The 14687-nt window shown below is 40.7% G+C and overlaps 1 protein-coding gene across 6 annotated transcripts in view; it reads left to right on the top strand.

The window, feature by feature from the left end:
* The window catches only part of MSI2 (musashi RNA binding protein 2), a 389833-nt gene extending 383607 nt beyond the window's left edge, over positions 1-6226 (top strand). For 5 of the 6 annotated variants that reach the window (XM_045983868.1, XM_045983869.1, XM_045983866.1 and 2 more), the window contains one exon: positions 1131-6226. Coding sequence is in view for 1 of the 6 variants with exons in the window: in XM_045983866.1 (XP_045839822.1) it covers positions 1131-1172 (42 nt within the window). In the remaining 5 variants the exon portion in view is untranslated. The remainder of the gene's footprint in view (positions 1-1130) is intronic. The other variant, XR_006815826.1, reaches the window with a different exon arrangement.
* The last annotated feature ends 8461 nt before the right edge of the window (positions 6227-14687 follow it).

The raw sequence follows: 14687 nt of genomic DNA, 5'->3' as shown, positions 1-14687 counted from the left end.
CAGAGGCCACTAACAGTTTGAAGGAGAGCTACTCACTACTAATTAAGCTGGGTTTGGGGGCCCAGGGGAAGTAAGTTTCCTCTGAGCAAAGGGGCCTGAACTCCCCAAGAACTCTGGGGATCGGAGGTGGTTCCAGCCCTTTGTGGAGTCAGATGAGGAGGGGATGGAACAGGTACCGGGCACAGCAGGTCCCCGCGGCTGCCCTGCCCCGCTGCCCTTGTGCTCTTCCTCCCCTGGAAATGAGGGTGGGGTAGGGCTTCCCATCACAGCCCGCCCTCCCCTCCACGGCTCCAAGGCACCCACCCCATCCTCCTCACCCAGCTCTAGGACCCGGTTCCCACAGAAGGGATAACGTAGCCAAGAGATTGACAGTAGCACCCCACCCCCAAAATGGGATCACATGTTCAAACCGAAACACGCACTTTGTCCATAACCGAGGTTTCCTTCTCTGACACTTAGTGCCCTCCACAAAGGAGGCGCCCAGGCTTGATTCAGGGAGACTCAGCAAGTCTGTGTGAGTCGCGGGCCGCTCTTTATTTACTGTAACCAAAGCTGGTTATTTGTTGCATATGTTTTCCTAACTTCAAGCCCTTGATATGAGATATAATTTTTTTAGATTTTTTTTAATTTGCATTTTCAGTTATTGGCAGTCATTGATGCTATTTGATATAGCAGCTTTTTTAAACATTTGGCTTTGAAGACCAGAAGTTTAACCAGAATTTAAAAAAAAAAAAAAAAAATCCCTCGTAAGTTTGCAGTTCACCAGTGGAGCCGAACACCCACCGTGGCCACATCTGCTGACCACATTTCCTGCCACTACCCACCCCCAAGAATTCAACCGTGCCGTAGCAAGTCAGTGGAATAGCAAATCAGCAAAAACGAGTGGCAGGGCTGTGCGCTCCCCACTGTCAGGTGTGGCGAAGATGCCCGATTTCCCAAGCCGTGATCCCAGGAAGCCGTTAGCCCGGCCGATGCCAGTCATGAGTCCAGTAGCCCGTTGTAGTCCTACTCTGAAAGCACTAGTTAAAAAGTTGGACTAAATAGTACGTTTGCCTGACACATCTTCTCTCTCCTCCCGCTTCCCACTTTATGTTCTCCTCTGGGCGTCCGCGACGTTCCGCACCCTGCAGAGCATACCTGGATGTCCAGGCAAGACTGGGCGAAGTTTCTGAGTGGCCCTTTGTTTAGGTGATGTCATCAGACCTGGACCCCCACCAGCCTCACTCCCCATCCCAACCAGAGATGGCTCACTTCGGATCGAGGGTTGACTACATCTCATCATCTCACGAATCTGCTGTAATATAAGACAACAGCTTTTAAATGTGTATATAACCCATGATTTTTGGTTTTGTTTTGTTTCGTTTTTTTCTTGATGGTTTCCCGTCCTCTTCTCTCCCCCACCCCCGCCCCGCCCCTTCTCCTTTGAAATCTCTTTGAATCACATTTGGTAGTGATTTTTGACTTAGTCCGGTAGTCATATAGCTTTAATATCTAGTTAAAAGCTAACCATAGTATAATTGTTATATTAAGGTATTATTTTTTTCTTAAAAAGATATTTTTTTTTTTTTGCTTGTTTTGATTCTGTTCTCACTTTTAAAGGATGCTGAGATGGTAATATTACTCTCAATATTTTGGTACCAATTCTGAGACTGTATGGCTTTTCCGGTGGAGCGCGTACACCCGCGGAAGCAAAGTTGTGGAGCGGGAGGTGGGCATCAACTTTCTCCTTTGCGTCGTATAAGAAGTGAGATGTAGTAGGCTAATTAACAGACTCTATAGCGGTTCTTTTTTGTGACGTCTCTTTGTTAACCTAAGTATATCTATTTTCGGCAATAAGGTAAGGACGACCCTGTTTTGAGTGTCCTCCTTTTCTATAAGTGCTTTTTTTCTGTTGAAAGAGGTGATATTATAAGGTTTTTTGAAATTGTGAATTCTAAAAAAAAAAAAAAAGGCGTTGTAAATACAATTCCATTAACTACATAGAAACTATTAAGAAAGAGAGAATCAAAAAATATTTTTGTGAGGGAGTCGGTCCCAGGCAGTTCGATGCTCTGTGGAAGGAGGGGAAGGCACGATAACCCAGTCAGTTCCCAGGAGGAAGGACACCCCCGCTGCCAGGACGACCCCCCGGGAAAAGTTAGAACACTGTTTAGCTCCTTCTGTCTGTGTGATAGACCTAAGAACTGTATTAGTGTCATACCAGCATATTAACCTCTCGTCTGTGCACAGCTTCAAATGTTACCGTCTAGTTAGATTTTTATTTAAAATATGAAAAACTGCTTTTCCCAAGACGTTTTTTAAAAACAAAGCTACAATTTTAATATTTAACATATTTAAAGTTTCAAAGCACACCTGTTTGGCTTGGGTGGGGAGGGGGTGGGGGGACATTCTTTTTCAGTCTTAATTTTTAAATATTTGATCATTTTCTATTGTCCAACCATTTCAGCACCTCCAAAGGTCCCTAGGACACTTGGCCTCTCTTTGCTCCCCTGCCCCCCACTGCCCCCCCCCACAAGCCCCGGGGAGCGGGGGAGGGGAGCCCTCGGGCCAGGGGCGGATAAGCCTGCATTAATGAAACCTTTTCTCCATTCACTTCCTATTTACAAATTAGGAGAGCAACCTTTTTTGGTTTATATATTTTTTTTAATACCTCAGTGCTGCAAGTATCACCAGAGAGGCTATGGAAGAATTTTTTTTTTAATTTATTGTAGATGTAAACAGAATTTTAAAAATAAAAAAAGTATAAACATCGCTGCACTGTGACTGGTGGGAAAAACTGACAGTTTCCTGTTTGCACATGTTTAACATTTGGCTGTTATAATATATGGTCCTCGGTTGGGGGAAAGATACTTATGATGAAGGATATTTTTTAATTTAACTTTTTTTTAATATTGGTAATAGGTCGGCAACAGCAACTCTAGAAGTACAACTCAATAGATGGCATTAAAACATATTGTAGTGTGGATATATATTTTTTCTTTTTTAAAATGTGATATTGATGTTTTATTAATATTTTTTAAATTGTTACGTTTATAAATTTGGTACTTAAGGCACAGCCAGTATGAGACACTGAATGCGACATTTATTATAAAAAGCTGCTGCACTCCTATTTTTATAAATTTTACTAACAAAGTAGACTAATGTAGACTTTCACAGACGTGGTAGGGCAAAAGCATCTTCAAACAAAAGGCTCCAAAATGCTAACTCAGAAAGAAAGAAAGCCTTTTTCAATTCTAATTAAACAGCAACAACATTTAAAAAAAAAAAAAAATCTGTTTTTCCGATTAAATGTTAGGTTGTTTGGTGAGGGGTTTATTGTTTTTTTTCTTTTTTTCTTTTTTTTATTTCCAAACAACCAAGTTGAGTAAAATGCTGGGCGCTTTTAAAATATCAAAACTTGTTTGAGTGATAAAATAACAAAGAAGTTTTATTAAAAGAGAGAAAAGACCATAAATTCCCAGAAATTCAGTGTCTAGACTAGGGAATTTAATTACTCTTTTGTCCATGTTGGTGATGTACTGTAGGACCCTTCCTTTCTCTGCACCCCCATCACCTCATAGAAGACTCTTTGTTGATCACTGTCTGTTAATAATGTATAAAATGGCTATCTTGTAAGCGTGCTGTCCTCGTACTAGTGTAGTGACTTTTTTTCTTCTCTTTCTTCTAGTACATATTGATAGGTATAACGTAATTAAGGTTTAAAAAAATTAGACATAGTTATTCAGATTTAGGACCAGTAAGGATAGAACTTTCTCTTATTTATGGAAAAAAAATTGCTAATAATTTTGGGGCAGGTTTTTCCTTTCGATTATTTTTTTTTCAATTTCAACTTCTTATTTTATTTTCGCTGATCTGATGTGGTTTCAACTAACCCAAGGTCTCATGATGTTCAAATGCCGGCAGACTCCACGGCGTTTTGTAGATTCCCACCCCCCCCAAACTGTGAAGGGGTGTGCCATACTACCTTAAATGCTAATGCTAGATATGCAAAACTGGATTTTTTTAATTTATTTTTTAAAAGAGGGAGGCATGGTATATTAAAATGATTTTACTAAGAGAAAAAATATTTTTTTAAGAATGCTCAGAAGAAATTGATAATCTGTGTGAATATGTTTTAGATGTTTATAATACCTTTTGAAGAGACCCAGTAGCCCATAGCACAAATCTCGTGGAAATCTGATATGTTTTAATGTGGCTACCTAGGTTAAGGTTCACGTTAGTCCCCCCACTCATCTATAGAAGTCCATTTTGAAAGATTTTTGTAAATTATTTTAGCACTGATATTCAGCCTTGTCTTTGTTTCAGTTAAGCTCAATGGCGACCATGGGAACCACCTTTTCGCCTTCCCCGGGGGAGAAACCCTCTTGGCTGATGGCTTTCCCCCCGCCGCCGGAATCACGAAATAGCCACCGGGTGACTTTCTGGCTTCCAGATCCATCTGCCTGGGACCCCCGAACTCCTCTCCTCCCAAGCAGAGGGGAGTGAGTGGCATTAGCTCCCGGACCCATTCCTGGTTCTACCTGGACATGGAGCTGACGGGGACGGCCAAGCCTTTGGTCCCCTCCCCAGGAGCTTTCTCAGCCCTGGTTTGTGGCCTTCTTCACACCCATTGGGAAAACCAAACAGCCTCGTGTTCTATCCCAGTCGCTCATTGGCTTAATTCAAACGAAGTCCCGACAGGCCTTTTTACGTTTCTCTCCTTCATAACCGTCATCCTAATTTGAATCTGTAGCTTGGACTTTAAGGTAGCATGGCTCTATTGCTGTCCATTTCCTGTTTCACTGCACAGCAATTCACAGCCAGTGAATGTTACACACATCTTGCTAGACTAGTCTAAAAATCATTGGGTAATTGTTGGTTCTAATGACCTGAAAGGTGTTCAGTTTCTGTTTTCAGGTGTTTTTGTTTTGTTTTGTTTTGTTTTTGTTTTAGGGTTTTGGGGGGTTGTTTTTTGTTTTTTTTTTTTTTTGACAAGGGGATTTCTTTTTGAAAAAAAAAATTGTTTTTTCGTTCCAAATAGAAAAACAAAACCTATTTTGATCTTTAGTGCAAACGAGGGCTAGGGACTTAGCCACCACCACACCACACTGCTTCATCCTGCCGTTCGCTCACTGCAGCATAATCGAGAATAAAGCAATATAGTTTACTACATTTTTTATTGAAGGTCAGCCATGCTTTCTGTATTATATTGCATATGAAATTGTTTACAAAAGAAACACTAACTCATACTTCTCTTTATCGGTTGGGAGTGGCACGCAGAGACAGAGGGAGACTGTGCCAGGGGGGTAGGGGTGCGGGGCAGAATTTTCTTTCTTCAGTGTGCTTCACCAAGCCGGGCTACCTTCCAAGGAAGATAAAAGTGGGGGAGGCGGGGGGAGGCAGAGGGCCGGAGGCTGGCAAGCACATTAAAGAGAGAGACACTGGTGGGCTCCTCTGCCCTCCCCTAAGCAGAAAAGCAGCAGAATCAGCTCAGCCCGGTCCTGGGCACAGACACTACACAAGGAGACGCTGTACGTTAAGCAATACTTTAATACTGTAATATGTTTGTTTTCTTTCTTTCTTTTAACCAAAAAGTAAGTAAACTCAAACAAAAAAATATATATAAATAAAACCCACCCCTCTGGGGAAGCAACCTTAACTCAAACACTTGGCTATCAAATAATCAGAATGTATTGTCTCAGACAGGATTTCATTTCCGGGAGGCAGGGGCGCGAGGGGGGAGGGGGAGGGGGTCTGAGAGCCAAAAGTTCCAGAGCCTCCCTAAAAGGCTCTCAGCTACTGTATTCTGTACATACTGCACCATCCTGTGTGGAATCTGTGAGTGTCCTCTCGAGTGGCATGGGCTAGCCAATCTGCCGTTCATGGTGTATTGTAAACGCGGAATTCCATATGTAATAGGATGCAAGTCTAAGCGTTTCATGTGGACATAAATGTATCTAAATAAAACTTTCCCTAGCACTGTGGCTGACCTCACCCTTACTTTTATACTTTAGTATGAAACTGATGACAACTTTGGTAGTGAGTATTTTTTTTATATATATACATATATATGTATCTATCTATCTATATATCGCAAGCATCTTTCAGGTCTTTGTGTGTGGCTTTCTTAAAGCCCTGTTGTAAAAAATTACTATGTGGATGGCAGTCTCTCACATCACAGATGTGGAAAGTATAATTTTATATTTGTATTTTCAAATAAATAAGTTTGTGAAAGGTTTCCATCCTCTACTGTGGTCCAGAAAATCAATGTGTTTGTCTGACAAAAAAAAATAAAATAAACTGTTTTGAACAGAGTTGTCTGGTGTTCTTTCGCTTGCAGGGGAAGGCGGGGGGCGGAAATCCCTGTTGCTTGGTTCGTGGGGGGCGAGTGTCCCCAGTCATACCTGCGTCCCCTTACCTCTCAGTGCCGGTGCTGGCCGTAGCACCTCCAGTGGAGAAGAAGCCCTTCCGCTGTGGAACATGTTTATGAAGAGACAAGAGAGCATCGAAGGAGCTAAGTGGCTCTCCAGGTTGCTGGCCTCTGCTATCAACAGCCTGCAGGAGAAAGCACAGAACCAATTCCATGACCCTTAAGTAAGAGGCTAGAAGGGTATGAGGAAGCCCAGCCTTGATCCTCAAGTTCAGAATCTTGCTTAATGAAGAGAGTTTTGTAGGATCACAAAATGAAAGGTGTAGAAAGAAACAGACCATCTATGACACTTCTGCCTTCTGTCTATCAAATCACTGGGAGAAAAGAAAAGAACTGAGACACAGTTCATTGGGGGCAAGCGCCAAGGCTTGGTGGTAGCAGTCAAGACATGGTCTGAACCACAGGGTTCCATGGGTTTTAAGCTCTGGAGATAGGGATGAAGCTTCCTGTAACTGCTTCCTCAGAGCATTAGGTGGAGCCCTCAGGACATGGCCACCTTGGGCCCCCTCTTCCAATATCCTGTCTCCCACTTATTTCAGCTTTACCTTAGGGAGGTTTCTGCTACACAAAGGTCCAAAAAGAGAAGATGAGTAGGTGTCCCTTTCGATGCAAGGCTGGAGACAGGAGAATGTTTTTAGGCCCATATCCTAAGTCTCCAGGCGAAGCATCAGCACTCTCCAATGTCTTGTTAATCTTGTTTGAGGATCGAAGAACATAACCTCTGCAGTCCCCTAGAAATGAAAGACCAATGAGAGCTCAGTTGAGAAATCCTCTTAGGAATTCTGAGAGGAGCGGGCCAGAGACATGAAAAAGTTCATCTTTTTTTTTTTTTTTTAAGATTTTTTTATTTATTTGACAGAGATCACAAGTAGGCAGAGAGGCAGGCAGAGAGAGGAAGGGAAGCAGGCTCCCTGCTGAGCAGAGAGCCCGATGCGGGACTCGATCCCAGGACCCTGAGATCATGACCTGAGCCCGAAGGCAGTGGCTTAACCCACTGAGCCACCCAGGTGCCCCGAAAAAGTTCATCTTCATCCTCATCCTGACGGCTCAGCTCCATCCCAGAAGCCCAAGGAGAGAGCTGGGAATGGGGGCATCAGCAGTATGCCAGGTGAGGTGCACACATGATCTGGTTAGCCCCGTGTGTGTTGTGTGACTGGCTACGTGTTCATGGAGGATAGGAAATTTGCAATCTGGAGAAAACCAAACCTTTAGGGAGAAACACTATATTAAGTAGAAAACAACAAAAACTAGGAAAAGGAAAAGAACATCAGGGTTAATCATAAGCATAATAACTGAAGTAGGATGGAAGGAACGCTAGCGAGGTAATCCGTCATTATCTAAATACAAACAGATTGCATTTTCTACCATTGTAGAACAGGTGTGTTTAGAAAAAAACAATTATCTGCTATTATAGAAATTGTTAAATGATAAAGATGGCTGAAAATAGAGGGGTGGCAAGGAGAAAATAAGCAAATACAAACAAAAAAGGGCAGGACTTGAAATGTCAATTGGTCAAACGGTGGAATTTAACATTAAAGCACTCAACGGAATATTCTGTAATGACAAAAAACACAGGAAGATCTTAGAGGTGATAAACCCTGTGCCTCAATTACCAGGAAAACTGAACACTTAAATCAGAAACTATTAGAATTGCAAAGAGAACTTGATAAAAATTAGAATACAATTATAGAGACTTTAATGCAGCTCTCTTGGAACTAGACATGTATAATAGACAAAAATAAAGACAGAAATTGTATAATGCAATTAGTAAATGATCACCAGACTATAGAATCTTTAAATAGAGAATGTACATTTTTTTGGCCATCTATCCATGGAATATATGCAAAAACTCATTGTGTGGCAAAATATTAATTATGTATTAACTGATAAATATTAATCGTGTAATTATTAATGCTTAAATATTAGTTGAAATTATTAATTTAAACAAATAGCAACTTTGTGGTCCACATCCCATGATCACAATCCTATATAATTAGAGATAATTAAAATGTGGTTATTACCATTATAACTGCACAAAAATTGAGAGACCCAATTCTGTACATTCTTGGATCAAAGAAGAAAGTTAAAATACAAATAAATGGTCTAGAAAGCAACAAAAAGCATGCATTCTATCTGAACATGTAACACAGAGCAAAAGCTGTACTCAGAGAAAAACTTAAGAGTTTAAATGTCTTCAATGGAAAAAAATCATTTTTCATCGAAGAAATTTATTATTCATCTTAAGGTAGTAAACAGCGCCAAAAAAACTAAAAAGGAGAAATTGGTAGAAGCTAAAAGCTGTAAAATAGAAAACAATAAGGGCATCTGGGTGGCTCAGTTGGTTAAGCTTCTGCCTTCAGCTTGGGTCATGATCCAAGGGTCCTGGGATCGAGCCCCACGTTGGGCTCCCTGCTCACTAGGAAGCCTACTTCTCCCTCTCCCACTGCCTCTGCTTGTGTTCCCTCTCTCATTGTCTCTCTGTCAAATAAGTAAAATCTTAAAAAAAAAAAAATGGATGTAAGGGACGCCTGAGTGGCTCAGTCTGTTAAGCATCTGCCTTTGGCTAGGGTCATGATCTCAGGGTCCTGGGATGGAATACCCCGTCATCAGGGACAGTTGGGAGCCTTCTTCTCCCTCTCCTTCTGCACCACCCCCCACACATACACAGCCTGTGCCCTCTTGCTCTCTCTCAAATAAAATACCTTAAAAAATAGAAAATAACAAAATCATTGATGGGATGAATGAAACCAAAAGCTGGATTTTAAAAAAGATTTTATTTATTTATCAGAGAGAGAAAGAGCACACAAGCAAGCAGAGGTGGAGAGAAAAGCAGGCTCCCTGCCAAGCAAGGAGCCGGATGCAGGACTCGATCCCAGGACCCTGGAATCAATACCTGAGCAGAAGGCAGTGGCTTAACTGACTGAGCCACACAGGCGTCCCCAAAAGCTGGATTTTTACAAAGACTAATAAGACACCCTGAATAAAGAAAAAAGGGCAAAAATATGCAATCTGAGGAATAAGAGATAAAAATGAGAAAAGAAGAGCCAGAGCAACAAATCTAAAAATTTTTAAAAAGCGGAAAGTTTTCTAGCAAACACCAAATTGGTCAGAAGTAGAAAACCAGAATAAATTTGTTACCACAAAAGATATTGAAAGGATAATTAAAGATCTAATATTGAAAGAAGGACTGAGTTCAAATGGGTTTACAAATGAGTTTTATCTAGCTCATAATTCCATTGCTATTTAAACCATTCCAGATGAGAAAAAAATATGGAAACTCTCCTGTTTTATAATGCTAGCATAGCCTTGATTTCAAAACCCAATATAGAAGGAAGGAGAAAAATGGCAGAGGAGTAGGAGATCTAAATACCATGGGGTCCCCGGAGTTCAGCTACATAGTTATCAAACCATTCTGAACATCTAAAAATTCGAACAGGAGATCGAAGAGAAGAAGAGCAGCAATTCTAGGAACAGAAAACCAACCACTTTCTGGAAGGTAGGACATGAGAAGAAGTGAATCTGAGGCGATACAGGGGAAGAGAGACTGTGGGGGGAGGGGCGGCTCCCGGCAAGTGGTAGAGCAGTGGAGCACAAAATCAGAACGTTTAGAAATCTCCTCCACTGAGGGACATCACTCCAGTGGCTAAGCCCTCGCATGGACAGTGTGGTCTCAGGTCCCGTGGGATCACAGAAACACCAGGGATGCCCGAGTGTGGCAGAGCTCCAAGGTATTGGAGCAGGAAGCTGACTACAGAGACAGAGCCAAGGAGTGAGCTCTCAGCTTGGGGTTTCCTTAAACTGTGATCTGAGCCACACTTGGGCCACTGTTCTTCGAGCAGGTACCCCAAAAGTGGCAGGTTCAGGGAGACCCCTACCTCCTTCCCCTGGGAGGAGCAGGGTGGGAGCTTGCAGCAGGAATCTGCTGGGTTTAGAGACTCCAAACGGGGCCATGCACCAGAGATAGAAATGCTTGGTCACAGGCTAGGTGAGCACAGAGTACGGCAAGAGTCAGGGAGATGGGAGGGATTCACTGCTTTCCTCTGAGGGCACACTGAGGACTTGGGGCTCCTCCTGACCAGATATTGGGAGGCCACCATCTTTATTCTCCGCCTCCAAACTCCACAGAAACCATTCAGGGAACAAAAACTCCCGAGAGCAAAACCAAGCAGATTACTCAGCCTGGCTCCTGGGCAAGGGCAGTACAATTCTGAGTCAGGCAAAGACATTTGAGAATCACTGCAATAGGCCCCTCCCCCAGAAGATCAGCAAGAAGACCCCACCAAGACCAAGTTCGTGAATCAATGAGAATTGCAGAACTCCAGAGCTAGGCGAATGCAACACGTAGAATTCATGGTTCTTTTCCCATGATTCTTTAGTCTTTCAAAGTTAAATTTTTAAAATTTTATTGTTTTATTCTATTTTTTAATTTTCTTCTTTCCTATTTAAACCTTTTTAATTATTTTATCAACACCTTTTTTAAAAATCTTTTTCAATTTTCATTGTTATAGTCATATTCTATCCCTTTATTGTATTTAACCTTATTTTTTCTATACATACAGGTTTTTCTTTCTTTAAAATTCTGGGATACAGTTTCTTCTAACAGATCAAAATATACCCTAAATCTAGCACATGGCTTTGTTCTAGTCTCCAGCCTGATCAGATTCTTTCCTTTTTTTCCTTTTTTCAACCAACTTCTTATCTGATCAATTCCTCTTTCAGAATCCTTTTAAATATTCATCTTTACATTCATATTCCATCCCTTCATTGTGTTTACCCTTATTTTTGTATATATATGTTTTTCTTTCTTTAAAATTTTGGGAGGTAATTTCTTCTAAGACACCAAAATACACCCAAAATCAAGTGTGTGGCTCTGTTCTATTCATCAGTCTAATATGTATGTGTGTGTGTGTGTGTGTACATATATATATATTTTTTCCCCCTCCTTTCTTCTCCCCCTGGTATCAGGTCTCTCCTGATTTAGTTAGTTTATATTTTTCTGGGATCATTGCTATCATTTTAGTATTTTGTTCTCTCATTCATCTATTCTTACCTGGATAAAATGACAAGGCAGAAAAACGCACCTCAAGAAAAGAACAAGAGGCAGTACTGATCGCTAGGGACCTAATCAATACGGACATTAGTAAGATGTCAGAACTAGAGTTCAGAATGGTGACTATCAAAGTGCTAGCGAGGCTTGAAAAAGCATGGAAGATACTAGAAAATCCCATTCTGAAGAAATAAAAGAACTAAAATCTAACCAAGTTGAAATTTAAAAAGGCTTTTAATGAGGTGCAATTAAAAGTGGAGGCTCTTACTGCTAGGATAAATGGGACAGAAGAGTTAGTGATACAGAAGACCAAATGATGGAGAATAAAGAAGCCGAGAAAAAGAGAGATAAACAACTACTGGACAACGAGGGGAGAATTCGAGAGATAAGTGATACTATAAGATGAAAGAATATTAGAATAATTGGGATTCTAGGAGAAGAAGAGAGAGGGCAGCAGAAGGTATATTGGAGCAATATAGCAGAGAATTGCCCCAATTTGGCAAAGGAAATAAGCATCAAAATCCAGGAGGCAAAGAGACTCCCCCTCAAAATCAATAAAAATAGGTCAGCAACCCATCAACTAATAGTAAAACTTACAAATCTCAGAGACAAAGAAAATCCTGAAACCAGCTTGGGACAAGAGGTCTGTAACCTACAATGGTAGAAATATTAGATTGGCAGGAGACCTATCTATCCACAGAGACCTGACAGGCCAGAAAAGACTGGCAGGATATCTTCAGAGCACTAAACAAGAAAAATATGCAGCCAAGAATACTATATCCAGTTAGGCTGTCACTGAAAATAGAAGGAGAGATAAAAACCTTCCAGGACAAACAAAAACTAAAAGAATTTGCAAACACCAAATCAGCCCTACAGGAAATATTGAAAAGGGTCCTCTAAGCACAGACAGACCCTAAAAGTAAGAGACCAGGAAGGAACAGAGACAATTAACAATCATCTTACATGAAATACAGTGGCACTAAATTCATATCTTTCATAGTTACCGTGAATGTAAATGGGCTAAATGCCCCAATCAAAAGACACAGGGTGGGGCACCTGGGTGGCTCAGTGGGTTAAGCCTCTGCCTTTGGCTCAGGTCATGATCCCAGAGTTCTGGGATCGAGCCCCACATCGGGCTCTCTGCTCAGCAGGCAGCCTGCTTCCCTTCCTCTCTACCTGCCTCTCTGCCTGCTTGTGATCTCTGTCAAATAAATAAATAATAGCCTTAAAAAAAAAAAAAGACACAGGGTATCAGAATGGATTAAAAAAAACAAGACTCATCAATATGCTGTCTATAAGAAATTCATTTTAGACCCAAAGACACCTCCAGATTTAAAGTGAGGGGGTGGAAAACAATTTAACATGCTAATGGACATTTAAAAAAAAAAGCTGAGTGGCATTCCTTATATCAGATAAACTAGATTTTAAGCCAAAGACTATACAATAAGAGATAAGGAAGGACACTATATCATACTTAAAGGGTCTGTCCAACAAGAAGATCTAACAATTTTAAATATCTATGCCCCTAACATGGGAGCAGCCAATTATATAAGCCAATTAGTGACAAAATCAAACAAACACTTAGACAATAATACAATAATAGTAGGGAACTTTAATACTCCCCTCACTGAAATGGACAGATCATCTAAGGAAAAGATCAACAAGGAAATAAAGGCTTTAAATGACAAACTGGACAAGATGGACATCACAGATACATTCAGAACATTCCATCCCAAAGCAACAGAATACACATCCTTCTCTAGTGCACATGGAACATTCTCCAAAATAGATCACCATCCTCGGTCACTAATCAGGTCTCAATCAGTAACAAACAATTAGGATCATTCCCTGCATATCTTCAGACCACAATGCTTTGAAACTAGAACTCAACCACAAGAGGAAAGTTGGAAAGAACTCACATACATGAAGGCTAATGAGGATTCCTACTAAAGAATGAATGGGTCAACCAGGAAATTAAAGAAGAATTTTTTTAAATCATGCAAATGTAAATACAACTGTTCAAAATCTTTGAGACACATAAAAGGTGGTCTTAAGAGCAAAGTATATAGCAATACAAGCCTCTCTCAAGAGACAAGAAAGGTCTCAAGTACACAACTTAACACTACACCCAAAGGAACTGCAGAAAGAACAGCAAAGAAAGCCTAAACCCAGCAAGAGAAGAGAAATAATAAAGATCAAAGCAGAAATCAATGAAATAGAAATGAAAAGAACAGTACAACAAAAAAATGAAACTAGGAGCTGGTTCTTTGAAAGAATTAATAAGATTGATAAACCCCTGTCCAGACTTATCCAAAAGAAAAGAAAAAGGACCCAAATTAATAAAATCATGAATGAAAGAGGAGAGATCACAACCAACACCAAAGAAATACAAACAGTTAAAAGAACATATTATGAGCAACTATATGCCAGCAAATTTGACAATCTGGAGGAAATGGATGCACTCCTAGGGACGTATAAACCACCAAAACTGAACCAGGAAGAAATAGAAAACCTGAACAGACCCATAATCAGTAAGAAGATTGAAGTGGTAATCAAAAATCTCCCAACAAACAAGAGCCCAGGGCCAGACGGTTTCCTGTCTGGGAATTAATACCTGTTCTCCTGAAACTGTTCCAAAAAACTGAAATGGAAGGAAGACTTCCAAACTCATTTTATGAGGCCAGCATTAGCTTGATCCCAAAACCAGACAAAGACCCCATCAAAAAGAATTACAGACCAATATCCTTGATGAACACAGATGCAAAAATTCTCACCAAAAAACTAGCCAACAGGATCCAACAGTACATTGAAAGGATTATTCACCACGACCAACTGGGATTTATTCCTGGGCTGCAAGGTTGGATCAACATCTGCAAATCAGTCACTGTGATACATTAATTAAAAAAAGAAGAAGAACAAGAACCATATGATACTCTCAATAGATGCTAAAAAGCATTTGACAAAATACAGCATCCTTTCTTGAGCAAAACTCTTCACAGTGTAGGGATGGAGGGTACATATCTCAATATCATAAAAGCCATCCATGAAAAACCCACAGCAAATATCATTCTCAATGAGGAAAAACTGAGAGCTTTTCCCCTAAGATCAGGAACATGGCAAGGCTCTCCACTATCACCATTGCTACTCAACATAGAACTAGAAGTCCTAGCCTCAGCAATCACACAACAAAAAGAAATAAAGGCATCCAAATAGGAAAAGAAGAAGTCAAAC

This window comes from Meles meles, chromosome 18, assembly GCF_922984935.1.
Source record: "Meles meles chromosome 18, mMelMel3.1 paternal haplotype, whole genome shotgun sequence".
Taxonomy (NCBI): Eukaryota; Metazoa; Chordata; class Mammalia; order Carnivora; family Mustelidae; genus Meles; species Meles meles.
This window is presented reverse-complemented; position numbering and strand designations above follow the sequence as displayed.